A 16,634-nucleotide genomic window follows, 5' to 3' on the forward strand; every position below is an offset into this window, starting at 1 on the left:
TGGCAGAATTACCAAACCGTGCAAATCAGCAAACAAAATTTGACCCCATGCTGCAAGAGGGGGCAGCACGGAGATGCTCTGATGCTCTCACCAGTTCTAATGCACTAAGGGTTTCTTCTAACCTCACTTCAGAGCAGCTGGAGCAAAGGTCTGGGACCTGGGCTTCTCTCCTTTCTTTTAGAATCTGTATCTGCAGGAAAACAGATGACATAGAGATGAAGGGGCAATATACCTACCCAGTACCCATACCATGATCAGCATTTCTGTCCAGGTGAACTGTGTAGTCTTCACCCTAAAGATCTGCTTAGGGTAATCAGTAACAGTGACATTGGGTAGTGTTGTTATGCCTTCAAATCTGTCCGATGCATTGAACACCAGCAGGCCTAGGAAAATAATGAAGGATGCTGCATGTGCCACAAACTTCATAAATGGGCTTCGAAGAATTCTTCCAAGCTGCAATGGCAGAATGAAAGCAGTCACTTAGTGTTCTCAGGAAGACAAACTCATCAGGCATTCCAGAAGCACAAATGGGCACTCAGAGCTCCAGACACTCTGAAACCTCATTTTTAAAGGATAATCTTCCAAGTGCACTGAACTGTGATGCTTTACCATTTCAGACAAAAGTCTCCCAAAGACAGGCTTAAGGGGTATGTTGTCCTACTGTCATGTTATTCCATAAGCTCTAGATGGCAATGTTTGAGGGGAGGAAAAACTACACTGAAGAAGACAAAGCACTGGAACAGGACCCACCTGGATGCAGTCGTGAGTAATGTGCTCTAGGGGATCCTGCTTTAGTGGGGGAGTTGCACTAGATGATCTCTAGGGGTGCCTTCCAACTTGATAATCCCATGATTCCACTAAACAGCCCAAAGAATTACAAACATACAATGGCTGTGACCAGAAAGAGCTTGATCTATTGCCCACAGATAGCAATAGGGGCTGGAAGCAAGCACATGGAAAATAAATACATACTTAAAATCTCCAAGTAGCAAAATGGTTTCCCTACCAAAAAGTGTAGCTTGTAGCACCAAAAGTGTACTATCAGCTTGTCTATGACCATAGCTTTAGGAAAAATTACAGACTCATCTCATTCCTGGCTACAGTATTCCATCTTCAGAAAATAGGTTCAGAGCTCTAAGTGCCAAATAAATAACCTGCATCTACTAAAAATAGTGACTGTTCCATCACAATGGACTAAGAATGGTTGGACTTGATGATCTTCAAGGTCCTTTCCAACCAGGATGATACTATGATTCTAAGAAGGATAAGATAAAAAAACATTACTACTTTTAAAGAAATGTAGCTGATTTCATTCACATCTGCAGCAAAAGCTCCCTCCAGAAGACCACACCAGGAAGAGCAATGGGCCTGTTGCTGTTTCTCCCTATATAGAAGAGTCTGTGGTTCCACCAGTACCAGCTTTATCCTGCAAGCCAATGTCCAAAGTACCAAACTACAGGCCCACTCCCATGAGGGCAGTACTGCCAGAATCCTTTCGTAGGCAGTGAAGGTCTTGTGTGGTCTGTGCTGCTCCAACTCTCTGCCCTGCACTCAAAACATGCAGGTATCAGTCAGGCTGCAGTTGGCTCAAGCACAAAGATGGCTCTGAGATTCCCAAATTACCTTTTTTGAAGACCTCACGGGGGAGAATGCTCATGTAGCTTACTTGTCCTTCCCAGCCTACTTCCCTTTGGGAGGAGCAGTACCTTTGGAATACATCTATTTTCTGTAGCCTGAGCAGGACAATGTTTGTCCTGTCTCTGCACAAGGTGTGACAAGGTAAATGCTTGTCAGACTTTGTCTTAGCTGCTGTGCACCTTCTGAAGCCAAAGGTCTCCTGTCTCCTTCAGTACAACAGGACAATAAAATCCACACATAATGCCCAGCCTTCATTAATACTAAAGTACATTTCTAATAGAATAAACTATAACATACATAACCAATATTAAACAATATTCTAAAACAAAGTAACAATTCTATTATTTTGATAAAGATGTAATCAATAAATATTTAACCCAGAGAAAACACTAGATTCCCTTGAAAAATACAGATTAGCAAAATCTTATCCTTTTTGAGGTGAACTGCAAAAGCAAAATATGAAACTCATCTCTTTGCTGTACAATCATTAAGGAAGCAATACTTAAAGACCACACTCAGCACGAGTAAATTTACTTAAAATTTTAAAAGAGTTAATGTAACAGAGAAATCTTCCTTTTTCTGATTTACCAGATGTATCATACATGCGCTTTTTTTTGGTAGACTCTTTTTCTTGTAGACCAATAATTTTTTTTGTGAATTGTTTTGCAGACAATTCACATGCTATAAGGATTTCAAAGAAACTGCTGTTATTTTCATTGTGAGATCATCAGGAAAGCTGGAAGCACCCTTACATTTTCATATAATTTTGAAGAGCTACAGTTTACAATTGGGCTCTTTTACCAATATACCCAACTGCATGGTTGGAACACTCCGTTTGATTTAATTTCTGCTCAGTGATTCACCTGGTAACCAGACCTCCTAGGGCAAGAATAACAAATATTTTACTTAAGTTCTGCATCAGTGAAGTCAACAGATGTTCTCCTAATTAATGGTTTATATGGGAACAGCATCAGATGTTAAGATGCCATCAGAGGAGACCTAAGACAGAATGTGAGTGGCAATTTTCAAAAAAATCCATGTTATTAATACAAATACAATTACGTAGCAAAGATTGTGAGGTGAGCACCATCTATGGAAATGAAAAAAAAACCCCTAAAACTCTCAGAGAAGGGTTTTCTCCTTTCTTTAAACTTCACAAAAATGTATTTTCAGGCTTCACCTGGTCCTCTTTACAGCACAAATAAAACAAACAGAATCTTTAGAGAGAACTAAAGTTATCATTAATTAGTTAAAATTTGGAAGCAGAATTAAGAGGTACAACATAGCATGCTGGATGCTAGAAATTGAAAAACAGCTCCCAGAATAGTACAAGATAGATAATTGATAAAATTCAGTACCCTGCTACATGGTGCAATCCAGTAACCAATGGCTAGAAATGGAAGGCCCAATGCCACAACCAGCACAACCAGACACTTGATAGCTATGGTCTGCTCCCGTAATCCTGAGAGGTTTTCATACCAGATAGTCAGTAGCTGTTGCTGACAGTTTGGATGGGCCACAAACTGTAAAGAAAAGAAAACCAAGACATATTACGAATTATAAAAAGAGTTATATAACTGCTACATACATTATCATAATCACCTCAAATATCTGGTGTTAATTTAGACCTTAAGAACCACATTTTCACTCCTTTCCTTTAAAATAAAGGTTAATAAAGAAGAAACCCCTGAGCTGAATTAAAGCAGCACTTTGAGGACAAAGTTGCACACATGGACAGCCTTTCCTGACAAAAGACTTTAATGCATTATTAGACCAGCTTCACACACCTGACGGGATCCTGTCAGAGTTGAAACTCAGTCCTAACTTCCAAAAATATCTCTGCAGATCAAGCTGATTCAAGGCACCCACAGAATCTCTGCAGAGACTGAAAATGCTGGTCTGACCATAATCCACCATGAGCCTCTTCCCTTCCTGCACATGCTCTTCACAGACCTCCTCGAACATCATTGCCATTGAATTTGGTTCTTTGACAAAGACTCCAAAAACCTCCTTAACCATCTATGCTTTTTCAGTCTAAAACTTCCTGAGAGAACAAATAAATTAAGTACAGCACAGAATCTTAAACCTCACCAGAACACACAGAAATGACTATTAAGATACTCTTTCTTACCATCAGCAATGGTGTTAGCTATCACTTCTACTTAGATGTACTTGGGATTTGAAAAATAATCAGAAGCTACTTACTACAAATAGATTTTTATGTTTTGTGGAAAATAAAATCTAGCAATCAGTAATATAAGGAAATTCAATTTTGTGTACAAGATGAAAAATGACCTTATGGTTTGATGATGCTCTAACAACTCTGTGATAGATTGTATTTTCTCTAAGTTCATACCTTTGATACTATCTCAGATGAAAAATATTAAATCCTCCAAGTCGACAGTTTTCAAATACGACTTTTCCTTTTTCACTATTTTAAGATTTTAAAGGACTCTGAATGTACACATTGTTATTACTGTACAGCCTTATGTTATTCTTTGTGTTTTAACGAGTTGTTAACAGCTTAACAACACAAATAAGATCTGAGGTGTACAACTTACTTAAAAATATTTCTGTGATTCTGAGCAAGATAATTTTATTTTTAATTAATTCTTTCATGAGATGTTCCTTTTATCTTTGCTGATGAGTTTACAGTTAGCATTACTAAACATTTGCTCATTTTTTTCTACAGCAATAGGACTAAAATGTATCAATCAGAACAGAGGAAACCAAAAGAACAGACGTCTACAAATAAATATAGTCTCTGATAAAATGACCAAAAGCTCACATTTTCAAATTTAAGCACTTAGTTTTATAAGATAATATTCAGGCATTTAAACAAGTCCTGATTGCCAGTAGTCTAAGCATACACAGCTACCACCAAATTTCTATTCAGTTAATGCCAGGCCATTTTCTGGAATGCTCCATCCAAACTTTAGTACTTAGTTTTCTTGTACCCAGACATGAGCCCGTGAAAGATGGTTTTCAAATATACTTACTCTCTTTCAACCTAAGCCTGATGTGCACTGAAGACAATGGTAAAATTTTAGCTGACCTTAACCGAGCAGAGCTAAGACAACAAAGACTTTTGTAACCAATTGCTTTATAATAGGTGTGTGTGTGCGGGGAACCTGACAAACATCAAGTGAATTTCTTGTGATCTAGTCATGAAGAAATGATCAGACAACTGGAAAAATAGGCTTAGGATTAATGCTCAATTTCTCCTCAGATAGTTATTACAAAACAGACTTGCTCTCCTAAGCCTTTTCTGTAAGTTTCATTAAGTGTCCCAAAACTGAAAGGGAGCAGAGACTGAAATTTTAAAATACTAAACTGGAAGATATTATGGATCTAGTGCCCAGTACAAAATAAAATCAAACAGTCAACTTTCATCTTTATCTTATGCAGCAAATACATGCAAATGTTATTTTCTTAGTTTCAGTAAGATTTCAGTATATTCAGAGGGAAAGGGAACGATTCTCAAATGAATTATGGAACAATAAAACAAGCTGCTGCCAACATTTGTTTAGATACACTTTAGGTTTTATTTTACTAAAAATCACTTCTGGTTGAGTTTGTTGAAGGGTGAACAGAAATTGCTCTATTTTTAAAGCACTGCTGTATGCCTTTAGGATGAAGCAGTGAGGACAGAGGAGACTGGGCAGCCACTCCATCAGGATCATGTCACATAACCAGGAGGAGTGTGAGGCCCACCTTGGGTGCTGCTATTGAAGAAATGTAAGGGGATAGGAGGGAAAAATTCTTTAGCTCCCCATGTTCTTTGCCCATTATATTTAAATTTCTGGTGAAGTCCATTTGTAAAACGTGACCATGCTCATCATTATCACTGTTACTATTATAACATGTTCTATGAAACTGCAAAACCACATGAGCATGTGGGACATCAGGTAAGTAGTCTAGTTATCACAGCAGTTTGAAGAAATCTGGTAACACACTTGTCACATTGGTGGACACTAACTAGTAAATCAGAGTGAAGAATGCTAGGTAGTGTCACAAAAAGGATTTGAAAATAATTCTGATAACTGATAATCCCTGTCGGATTAAGAGTGCTATTTGATCTGAGTTGCTTATACTTGAAAAAAAAAGCAACTAAAAAAAATACTGTAAACCTTGGATCCAGTTTATTATTCTTTGTACTCTGTTGAGATCATAATGTACCATCTGCACTGTTGTTTGCCAGGTCTTGCCTGCAAAACTCCATTTATATTCCAAATCTCATTAAGAAGTACATCCAGTAGTACAACAGGGAAGACTTCTTAAAAAAATCAAATTAAGTCATTGGCAATGGAAACAGGGAACCTTAAAACTCTCAAGAGGAGTAATCTGAAGCTGTTCCATGAACTTTTAACAGGGAAGCAATCTTCATATTTTAATCTACTTTGCTCTAAAATCAACGTCCCAAAGTATTTTGGTGTGTGATTCATTAACCTGTTAGATCACACATTAATGCAGTTTGTACCTATAATAGAATGGCCAACAGAAATAAAAATATTTTAAAGGTCTTTTAACAAAGCAAGGTAAACTTTAACTGTATTTGTATTCTATTTATCAGGCTATCGCTATTGAAGCTTGTGCACCACAAAAAACTGCCAGCCTGGCTTATTTGGAAAAAAAAAAGAAAATAAAAACAAAAATAAGACACTGTTTTTTTGTGTTTCTGCATTCTGATGTATGCCCTGGTCTCATACTTTGCTAAGATAAATTTCATTCTCAACTCAGGCCATCAAGGAACAAATCCCATAGCAGATTAACTGGCCAATGACAGGAAAGTAAATAATTATTTCAAATTACAGAGACGTTTTTAAAAAGCAGGCTTAAAACTGGAGGGAAGAGGAGAGAGAAGAAATACCCACATCATTCCTCCTGTTACCAGAGGGAATGGGAAGAAAGAGCAAAGGAGCTTCAAGGGAGCTCACCTGGGGCTATAAATCAGCCCACAGGCACTCTTGCATCTCATCCAGAGCTGTGTGCTGGTTTATTTCCCCTGGTCTATCAACATTTTGATCTGACATTAAGAGGAGATGTACCTGTGCTATAATTTTCCCCAGAAAAGGGAAGAGTGAGTGAAGAAGATGCCAATGATTATGTCAAGTTCTTCTCTGGCACTAAGTCTTAGGGCTCCTAAGAAGATCTTAGCAACTTACTTAAATGTTGGCAACTGCACAAGCCTCAGAGCAACTCGTATCACTTCTTCCATCCATAAAAGCTCTGGAATTCATACTTCTTTCCAGCTTTGCTGAAATATCTGAATTTACGATTTTGTTGTTTTTATTGTCAGCAACTGTAACATCTTCTTTCCCCTCTCCCTCTGCATCTGTCTTCCCCCTGTTTAATGTCCCCTAAGGACAGTATGTTCACATCATATTTTACTTAGCAATCATATCATCTTACAACCTTATTTACTTCTGCGTTTATTTTCCCTCATCCTACTTCCCATGCACTTTTTTACTTTTCATTGCGTGTTGATCTTATGTTTTGGGATCCAATCTAAACCCCAGTGAACAACAACAAAGATGCATAAGGACTGTATCTGGTCACTAAAAAAACCCCCTGATTTTAATTTAGCTGCTTTTCTGGGCACGATTGACTGTAACACTTCTGATACATTCAGCTTTATGACCATGAATCAAATAATCAGTATGTAAATATTTTTCTGTATGAGTAAGAGTGATTATAATGTTATTTATTCCTAACACCCTAATGACTGAGCTTAGACATTGTAGGAACAGATCCTGGCACACTCTGATGTACAAACACACAACACACACAGTAATTTTGAATCTTCTTTCTTATCTATCAATTCAAAACATCAATGTTTGAAAACTAAATCCTGTGACTTTACTCCAACTCTTACTGATTTCACATGGAAATGCCACTCTGATTTTCATCTCATCAAGAATTTGGCCCAGTGTCAGCAGCTTCTCTAAAATTTTGTTAGCAATTTAAGGACTAAGATACAATACTAAAAGCACTACTGCAACAGCAGTTCAGCATGCAGAGCAAGACTACTTGTTCTAACTAGTTTTTCTTCATTTTTTTAAATTCTCCTAGCCCTTCACTGTGAGGCCTTCAGATTCAATCTGAGCCTTAGCTTCAAAATCCTATCCTGTTTACAAGATGGACTACAGTTTAATGCACTGCCTCAGGTATTAAGTCCAAAAGTTTCATTACTAATAGAATTAAAAACTCCATTTCCCTACCAGCAAACTTCTGAGCACATTGCTCACCTGTCATATGCTTTTACCCTGTCTCCTCTCTCTGAAAAGGGTATGCAGCTCATTAACCATTTCATGGGCCCACAGTTCTGTTTGGCTAAACTGTCTTGCAACAGCAAACAGACCTTAAGGTAGCTGACCCAGAAGTACACCTAGAAATATTGAAAGCCAAGAAATGTCAACCCACATTCTTGTCTTCTTCCTACAGTTACAGGGTTGAAAGCATTCCATGTGGATATCATCTCACACCTGTATCTGTTCTACAGTCAGAATATCACTATAATCTGCCACACGTGTAATGGAGCCAAACCCAGCATCAAAAGACCACCATGACAGAGACACTTCCTGGCTCAATCCCTGTCACATTCTCTGTAATGGCCACTTACAGGGAACTGCACATGGATGAATATGGTAACAACTCCGTACCATCTATTTATTTCCTCCCACCAAGATAATCCATCTTGTAGGTTCTGAACTGTACTTATCACAAATTGGAGTGAAAACCTTGAGTTCATCTACAAATAACTTATCTCTTGCAAGACAGGAGAACAAGTTTGCTACATGGAACTGTCTTTTTTGGCACTACGTAGGTTTTTGTTATTCTTAACAGAGTTTCGTGGCGCTTTGCTCAGCAATACATTAAATCAGTGACAGCAACCTCCTGAAAGAAAACCACAGTCTTCAGCAAGAAAGCTGAGACATAAGCTTCAGCAAAGGTTTGGTAACATTAATATGAAACTTAACTTGAATTTTGGTAGTTAATATGCATTTGTCTGCTGTAGACCAATGTTATATTAGAAAAATTACTTGCAGTTTGAGATCTGAGCTTACAGTTTCTGTCAACTGTATTTTGTGAACATAATAAACACAAACATTTCCCAGTTGTTCTGGCAGGCTGCTTACAATTCATTTTGTATGGCAGATTGGCTCAACAGGTGGCCACAGAATACAGTGTTATTTACTCTGAAAGACACCAGACTTCTTGCAGAGATGATGAAACCATAATGGCTGTTAAGAATGCAAAGGATGCTGACCATGTAAATTAGTACCTTTAAATAATACATAGGCACTGCTGTATTTCTTGAGTGCCTTCACAGTAGGACACAGTATTAACTACTTTCTGTGCTAGGGCAGTGGGATCTTGAAAACAAGAACATAACTTTACATTGAAAACTGCTTCAATAAGAAGATATGCATAATCTCAGATGTGTGAGAGACAGCTCCTTTTTCCAACATGTAACTTGCATTTGCTCTTTAACTGTTTCTTAAAAATGACTTTGAGAGAGCCACCGACTAAAAACACATTGCATTTTACAAAACACCGATAAAAATAGGTGGACAGAAAAAAGGCCTGAAATGAACTGATTAACTAGCCATAAATGTATCCTGTACTTTTTCAGGACTGAATTTTAAAATATTTTTTAGAGGAAGACACACAGTAAATCATGTAGAATTTCTCACTGCAACCACATGGTTGCAGGTTAATTGATTTACTGTCATATTTAAAATAAATTAAAAAATAATATACTTACTGACAGGTTAGATGTTCTCTTTTCCTTTTTCAAAGCAGTAAAAGGAAGTAAAAGGAAGACCTCTTTTTACAAAAAGATCTATCTGTTGACAGGAACACTAGCAAGCAGAAAGCTGCAAGACTTAATTCCCAAAATTTACTTGCCCGATCAAGTTACTCAAGATAGAAAGCAAAGGTAATAAAAAGAAATAATGAACAAACCAGTTCTTTTCATTAGTTGAAACCAACACTTTCACCAATGCAGCTTTCTCTTTGGATCAGATATTATCACACAGTCTGGCAGGAAGTCACATCCTTTCGCTGAGCGAAAATCTGGCTCCACTGAAATCTCTGCTTTTGGCTATGGAGCAATGAGATGACATCACATGCCTATTACAGTGTCTGAATGCACCGGCTATGAGGAGTTACCTTTTTGACTTCATATTTAATGGCCAACTTCACACGGCTCAGTGATGCTCTGTGTCTCTGTGCCTCAACTGGCTCAGAGTTCAAATCCCCATTCAGAATGGCCTCCACCTCTTCCGAGTCTCGGCAGAGATCAAGAACACCAACCACAAAATCCTTGCACTGCATAGACAGCTTGCGATAGTCATTCTGAAACAGAAGGGTTAGAGAAAATAGCCCATGACAAACATACTTAAGAGTCAAAGGCAAGGAAAAAAGAACCTGTACAAATTGCTAAAAATTATTAGGATTTAACTTTAACACACTAAGTCAACTTAGAAGTCTATCAGACAACACAACATTTTTTGCCTGGTGGAATTGTTTCTTCTCTGACACATGGAGGCCACTTGAACAGAAGATGATGACACCTGTTTAGCAGGGCAGGACCACTGCGTAATACCATGTTGAAAATCACCCCGACAGGCAGCAAGGGCAAGTTGAATGCACAAATAAGAACTGCACAAACACCCAGGACCAGAATTCTTTAAATACCACCTTCACAAAAACTTTGCAGACAATTAATGAAGTAGTTCTTACAGGGTTGCCTCTCAGGCTACAAACCTATTTCTGCTCTTTCTTTGCTGCTAAAATGGAAAATGGCTGCTTACTCTTCAGGATAATGCTTACCGGTTTAATTTCTACCTCTTTTTTTCTACATCCTCCCACTTCCCACTTACCCTTGGATCTGCTTCACACCCAACAATGTGTACAATGGGCTACAAAGTAATTGCATAGGATAACTGTGTCATGAACTTGGACACTAGTGTTGTGGACAAAATACTCCCAATTTCCTGTATAGGCAACACAGAAACGAGCTTTTTCAAAGCCAGTTCAAAGACAGTAGGGTCATGAGTCATTCTGTAAGAGATGACCTTATCACTGATGACACAGCTGAACTACAGCGAGACATTTCTGAAAACCTCAGTCCTTCTATTTAAGAGCTCTGTCCACCTTTCCCTTCCTCTCCTTCTCTTTCACTTCCCTGTCTGTAACAAACGTCACCTTGTCCAAAAGTCGCTTACTTCTTTAATCTCCATTTTGTTTGTTCTCACTCCATGAACCTTCCCTTCCATTACTGCTGGAGTCAACAGCTCTGTCTGCATTACCTTCTGAAAGTATATAAAGCCAACAGTTGCTTTCTGTTATTAAAAACATCCTCCTCCTTTCTCTTCACATTCTTTTCAGAACATAATCTTGTAGTAAAGCACTACCTTCTTTTTCTCCCTCCCTACTTCCATTATTGCACAGCACCACTGGTCATTTCCAAACTTGTACATTGTTGACTATAAGTGTAAAGCCTTAGTGTATGACATAGAAAAAAAACCCTATTTTTTTTCTGGTCCTTCCTCTTTTTATCATTCCTCGGTCTCCTTCAGATCTTCAGGTTTTCATTCACTTTGGGAACGTGTCTCAAGGTCTGCCCATGTGCTGTGACCTTTTCTGTGCAGCTGTTAAACTCCAGCACCCAGGGTGCAGTCACACTGCATTTTGTTCCGTTCCTAGCTTATGCCTGGCATGCAGCTTATGAATTTCACTCTACATCCTTACTCTACTTGCTGTCTCCCTATGAGCAACACTATGTTAATTTTTAGGTGTTACCTTTAAACTTCTCAGCCACTTGTATATTGCAAAGATTTCCATCTATCTGTTCTCCCTTCTCTTCTGACAAAACATTTGTGGCTACATTTCAAAATTTTAAGATAACTCTGTATAGCATGCATGTGTGAATCTGTGCTTGCACTTTTGTTCATGCCTGTATATGTCTTCCACCACCACTGTGACATGACCTAGAAGTTCTTAGCTGATACCTACTTCAGTAGAAACCTTGATCTTCATTCATATGTCCACTTCCTCCCAGACAGATTTCTAGGACTTCTTTATCTAAGATGCAGTCTCTGATTTCCTCACAAGCTATAGTTGGAGGAGGAAAATTGACTGAACCTGCCAATTTTACCTTGTTTTATCCAATGTTTCAGTCTTCTGAAAGCTTTTGTTTTCAATTACTCCACAGCTTTTTTCTTTTTATTTTCCCCCCCTCTACGCCATCAAAGAGCCAGTCTAAGTCTTTTGTCTATTTTTGTGTTTATTGTTAATTTTCAGACACTGCCTTTTTAAAAATTACTTTTTTGGGGTACAAATTTTTCCTTTGTGGTTCCTGCCTTCTAAAAAATGCTTCCTTACTGCTTCTGCTGTTCTAATTTTCTCATTTAATCTCAGGTTTTTTTTCCTGAAGCTTTTACTTTTTCCCCCTTGCCTAACTAACTTTTTCCTCCTTGCATTGCTAGTTCTCTTAAATTTTAAAATTAGAATCTATAAAACAGGATAGAGAAAATAATGTAAAGCTACTGACAGCACATTATTTTGGGAAAACATGGCAAAAGAGGCTGCGTAGGATAACTGCAGGGATCAGCTATCAACCCCATAGGTCAGGTTCAAATATGAATAAAAATGAAACACTACTGGAGACAAATAAATACTACCAGGAACTGCAGTCTTTTGGAAGACTAACATCCCAGATACAGACATGGAAACAACCAGTCCTAATCAGAGACCTAAACAGGATCCTGTTATTTCCTTTGGTCAGAGATGTCAAATTAATTCACTCATCAGTGAATCAGCAGGATGTAAGGTTATTTTAGATTTGTTTTTTGTAACCAAGGTGAACAGAAGAGCCAATTATAAAAATAATACTGGGATGTGTGATTAAACTCAGTGAAAGGATAAGCAGGCATATGCATGACTAAGTTTTAAGACTTTTTTAAAAAGGAAGCTAGGCAAGGGAGTAAAATGTACTTATAAGCATGGAGGTGTGAATGCAGAGGCTTTTCAGTGTCAAAGTGATCAGACACCAGATCCTACAAAGATAAAAACCTTGCAGAGGAAGACTCTGGAACAGTGGCCATTACAGCAATCTTGAAAAAGAGAAAAGGAGAAGAGTCTTCATTGACAGTTCAAAGAAAGTTTCATCATAGAGGCCAAGAATAATAAGTATAAACTGCTGTAAGTCAGACAGGTAAAGGACATAAAGAAAACACAAAGAGGTAAGGCAAATTAAAAGATGGGAATTATCTTCAGTGAAGACAGAGACTAAAAAGACAACTCCAGTAAAGCAAAAAATAATACCTTGCCTTCAGTTTACCTATATTCTTAACACTGTTTATATTGTTTTCACAACAGAATTACCATGTACCTTTAGCAACTCGAGTGACTTCTGTCAAATTTCCAATTTCCAACAAGAATTGCTTACACTTTTCACTACAACTAAAGAAAGGCATTTACCAAGATGGTTACATAAAATCCACAATAATCATCAGACACAGCATAATATTAGTACAGCAGGAATAAAAATGGTAATCAATCTTACACTTATAAAATAGGTGTAAAACCCCTCTTCACACACATGGGAGGATATGCTAACTTCACTGACTTTAGAGGAAGCACTATACAGCTAAAAGAGAAACTACATTCATTCTCACTTGAATCTGCAGACACACTTGTAACTTTACAAAAAAATAATCATCTTTGTTTTAGTATTATTTCTATCTATCCTATGCTCAAAAGTGACATCTCATTAAGGTTTAATACATTTAATTTAGATGGTTTTGTATTATTCAATTAATATAGGCTGTCCAGTTACGAGGAGCGGCTTCACTGACAAGGTCCTTTATCATTCCTTTGCTACCTATGAAGAAAGAGAAGGACAAATGGCAGACTTCTAATAGTTTGGAAATAACAATAGTTACTTCCAATAAAAAAAGTCAGGAAAATATGTTTCCTTGTGTTTAAACTGTAAACAATTTGTGAAATATTGCCTACAAATGTCAAAGTCCAAGTCTCTCTCACAGGCAAGTACATAAGTAAAGCCTAGCATCAGGTTCATGCAACATAAACAGTCAAGTTTCAGCTACTGTCACACACACAGCTTAAAACAATTAAGATAATTTTCTCAATCAGTACAAACCAAGAAAAATAATACATTTTTATTGGCAGTAACATTTGTGAAATATTGCCTACAAATGTCAAAGTGGTGTCAAACAAACTTACTTTGGCAAAAGGGGGACAAATTGCGATTGCAGTATCACAGGAAGACTGCTATTTCAACAGACTACAGATTGCTTCATTTTGCTGTTCTCTCCTGAGAACACTCATCCCCACAAGCGTATTGGAGCTCCTGACTGATCCTGGCAGAGGATACAAAGTTCTTGCCCTCGCAGCAAGCACTATATTAACTGGCCTCCCTAAAAATACACACATCCACTCTCTGAATAGCCCTGCCAGCTCCTGAAGGACAGAATTCTTTGCATGGATTCCTCGCTCACTACACAAGAGGTAGACACATTTCTAACAGAAAATCAACAGTGCTACATGTTATCTTGATAGCTGGATAGACCACTAGCTTATAAAAGGTATGCTTATCAACACATAAGAGTAAAGATATGATGGATTAAGCTTTATTCTGTCAAATTTAAAGATTAAATACTGGTTACATTACTTACAAGTGCTGTTATGAGAACTGAAAACTAGTATGTACATTGCTAACATCAGACTCTGGCTTTGAATCTTACACTAGGAAAACTTGTTGGATTTCCCTCTCCAGGTCTTTACATATGTTATTAGCAAATCAAATTTATCTCAGTCTACTTGATTGCTTTACAGAATTAAACAGACAAACACTACCCACATTGTAAACGTGGGACATAATTCTTAAAAAAATCTTCCACCTCTAGGTGTTGTGTGAATATAATCTGCGGTCTCAGTCATCCACAACACCTCTCTTTACTCTTGAGAAGATAAAAATAAAGCCACCACATCACTCATCTTTGCCATATCCTAAACAAGGCTACCAGACCTCCCTGTGCGGAGTTACCCATGTTTGAGAAGCCCTGCTTCTAACACCTAGCAGAGCAAGGCATCAATAGACCTGCTTATACTGTGGGGTTCTTTGCCTGTTTTAACACAGGGACTCTGCTTCCTTATAAAAAAACATGCTTCTGCAATTCATTCACAACCTAACTCAGCTGTTTTGACCACCAGTATGATCTTATATTATGTCTCAAAAAAAAATATAAAAAAAATAAAGGTTACACAGACTTTTTTTGTAGCATCAAAAATATCAGCCTGGATTCTGCATCTCACAGATACCATAACTGACACCAGTACATAATGGACAACTGATGGTGACTGGAACTGCAGAACTGTGTCTCACAAGCAGATTCAGATTACTTTGGCACACAACAACAGTTGGGTCTCAGCCTGCCCAACTATGCATATTCTGTTCTCACTCTTAGTATTAAATATTACCTTGTAAGCTCATCTAGAATTTTTATGAAGAACATATCAATCTGTGTGCAAAGAATGAAGCATTTGGACACCAAATCTTTAGCCAATTTCACCCATAAGATTTTCACTATTCCAAAGAAAATTTATACTGAACAATTACATGCAGTCAATCAAAATGTGTGCATATTTGTTTCCTATTATATTATAGCCACAATGCTGTAAGCACTGCAGTTTTTGACTAAGCACAGCTGCATAACTGGCCCACACACATTATATGTAATAATAGATTTCTGTTGAGTATTACGTATTAAATGGCCAATTTAAGATCACGTAGATAGTCGGTTTGTGTATGTAACTGCAGGAACTGTATATGCAAATCAAGCACATAATTGCACTAGAGATTATGGATGTGGGCCCTGTCCTTCTAAAAGTTGGACCTAAACGTAGATCAAGCTTGAACATTCTTTGTTAGTTCAGCTGAGATAACACTATGCAAATTTACTTGGAACAGTGACAGACGCCACTTTTAGATACACGTCCACATCTTCCACTGGTTTCAATAGTTTTGAGCAAAACTGGGAACAGGGATTTAACCTATATAAAGAAGGACTATGATCTTTTTGATCCCTTGCTATGATGGACCAAATTCTGGTACGATACCAGCTAGTGCAACTTCCACTGGGAGAACTGAGCTTGCTTAATCCAGGACAGTATTTGGCTGAAAACTGGCATACAGAGATTACCATGTGGCTTTTTAGATACCTTGTCCTGTTTTTTTCAATGCTGACTCTAAAGGAAAGTTCCATCAGCTGTTCTCACTGCATTACTGTGCCCATTACTGTGCAGTAACAGTTCTAAAGTTCTGAAGGAGGTGGGTAAATAGAAATTAGTTTTAGTAACCCACAGCAGCCACAGTGGCCAGAGCCTGCTAAAAATAGAACAAGAAAGCATAAAAAATTGGGAGTATTTGTTTTGCAAAGTATTTTGTGGTGATACTGGTACTGGAAAACATTATTCTCCAACTAGGGTAATGAATGCTTTATGATAGCAAGACAAGATACAGTTCCAGATTGAGCTTCCCTAGCCAGTCTATCAGGTACAAGGCAGTACACCTTGGAGATCTCTAACCACTCCAAGACAGATGTCAGTAGAATACCACATCATTTTTTCTTAACAGGCTTTCTCCTTTCCAACACAGAAAGGAATCAAACCAGCAGATTGGAGCCACTTTGAAAACACTTTCAGATCAGGTTATTCTGTTTGATTATAAATGCCCTTACAAATATCAAAATTGGTAAAGAAGCCCAGAGTAAAGCAGAATTCTGGTTTTGTATCTTAAGACATAGAACTTAATCAACAACGCTACTTTCTTTCTTATTATCTTTCCTACATGCAAAAAAATCCTCTAAAAACCTGACAGGAGAGAATCTCATCAGCTGCTTTAAGAGACTGAAATTTGGTATGGAAGAGTGAAGGGGTTTTGTTGCTTTTTTTTTTTTTTTTTT

General features: G+C 37.7%; 1 protein-coding gene across 1 annotated transcript in view; it reads right to left on the minus strand.

The window, feature by feature from the left end:
- Window positions 1-236: 236 nt before the first annotated feature.
- Window positions 237-16,634, minus strand: part of TRPC3 (transient receptor potential cation channel, subfamily C, member 3) — a gene marked incomplete at its 3' end in the record, with an annotated part of 21,085 nt that continues 4,687 nt past the window's right edge. Inside the window, exons 2-4 of the mRNA XM_010008968.1 lie at window positions 9,814-9,999; window positions 2,997-3,161; window positions 237-453 (exon numbers count right to left, since the gene is read on the minus strand). Of these exons, the coding sequence (XP_010007270.1) occupies window positions 237-453; window positions 2,997-3,161; window positions 9,814-9,999 (568 nt within the window). The remainder of the gene's footprint in view (window positions 454-2,996; window positions 3,162-9,813; window positions 10,000-16,634) is intronic.

This window comes from Chaetura pelagica, unplaced genomic scaffold, assembly GCF_000747805.2.
Source record: "Chaetura pelagica isolate M959 unplaced genomic scaffold, ChaPel_1.0 scaffold221, whole genome shotgun sequence".
In the NCBI taxonomy this organism is placed as follows: domain Eukaryota; kingdom Metazoa; phylum Chordata; class Aves; order Apodiformes; family Apodidae; genus Chaetura; species Chaetura pelagica.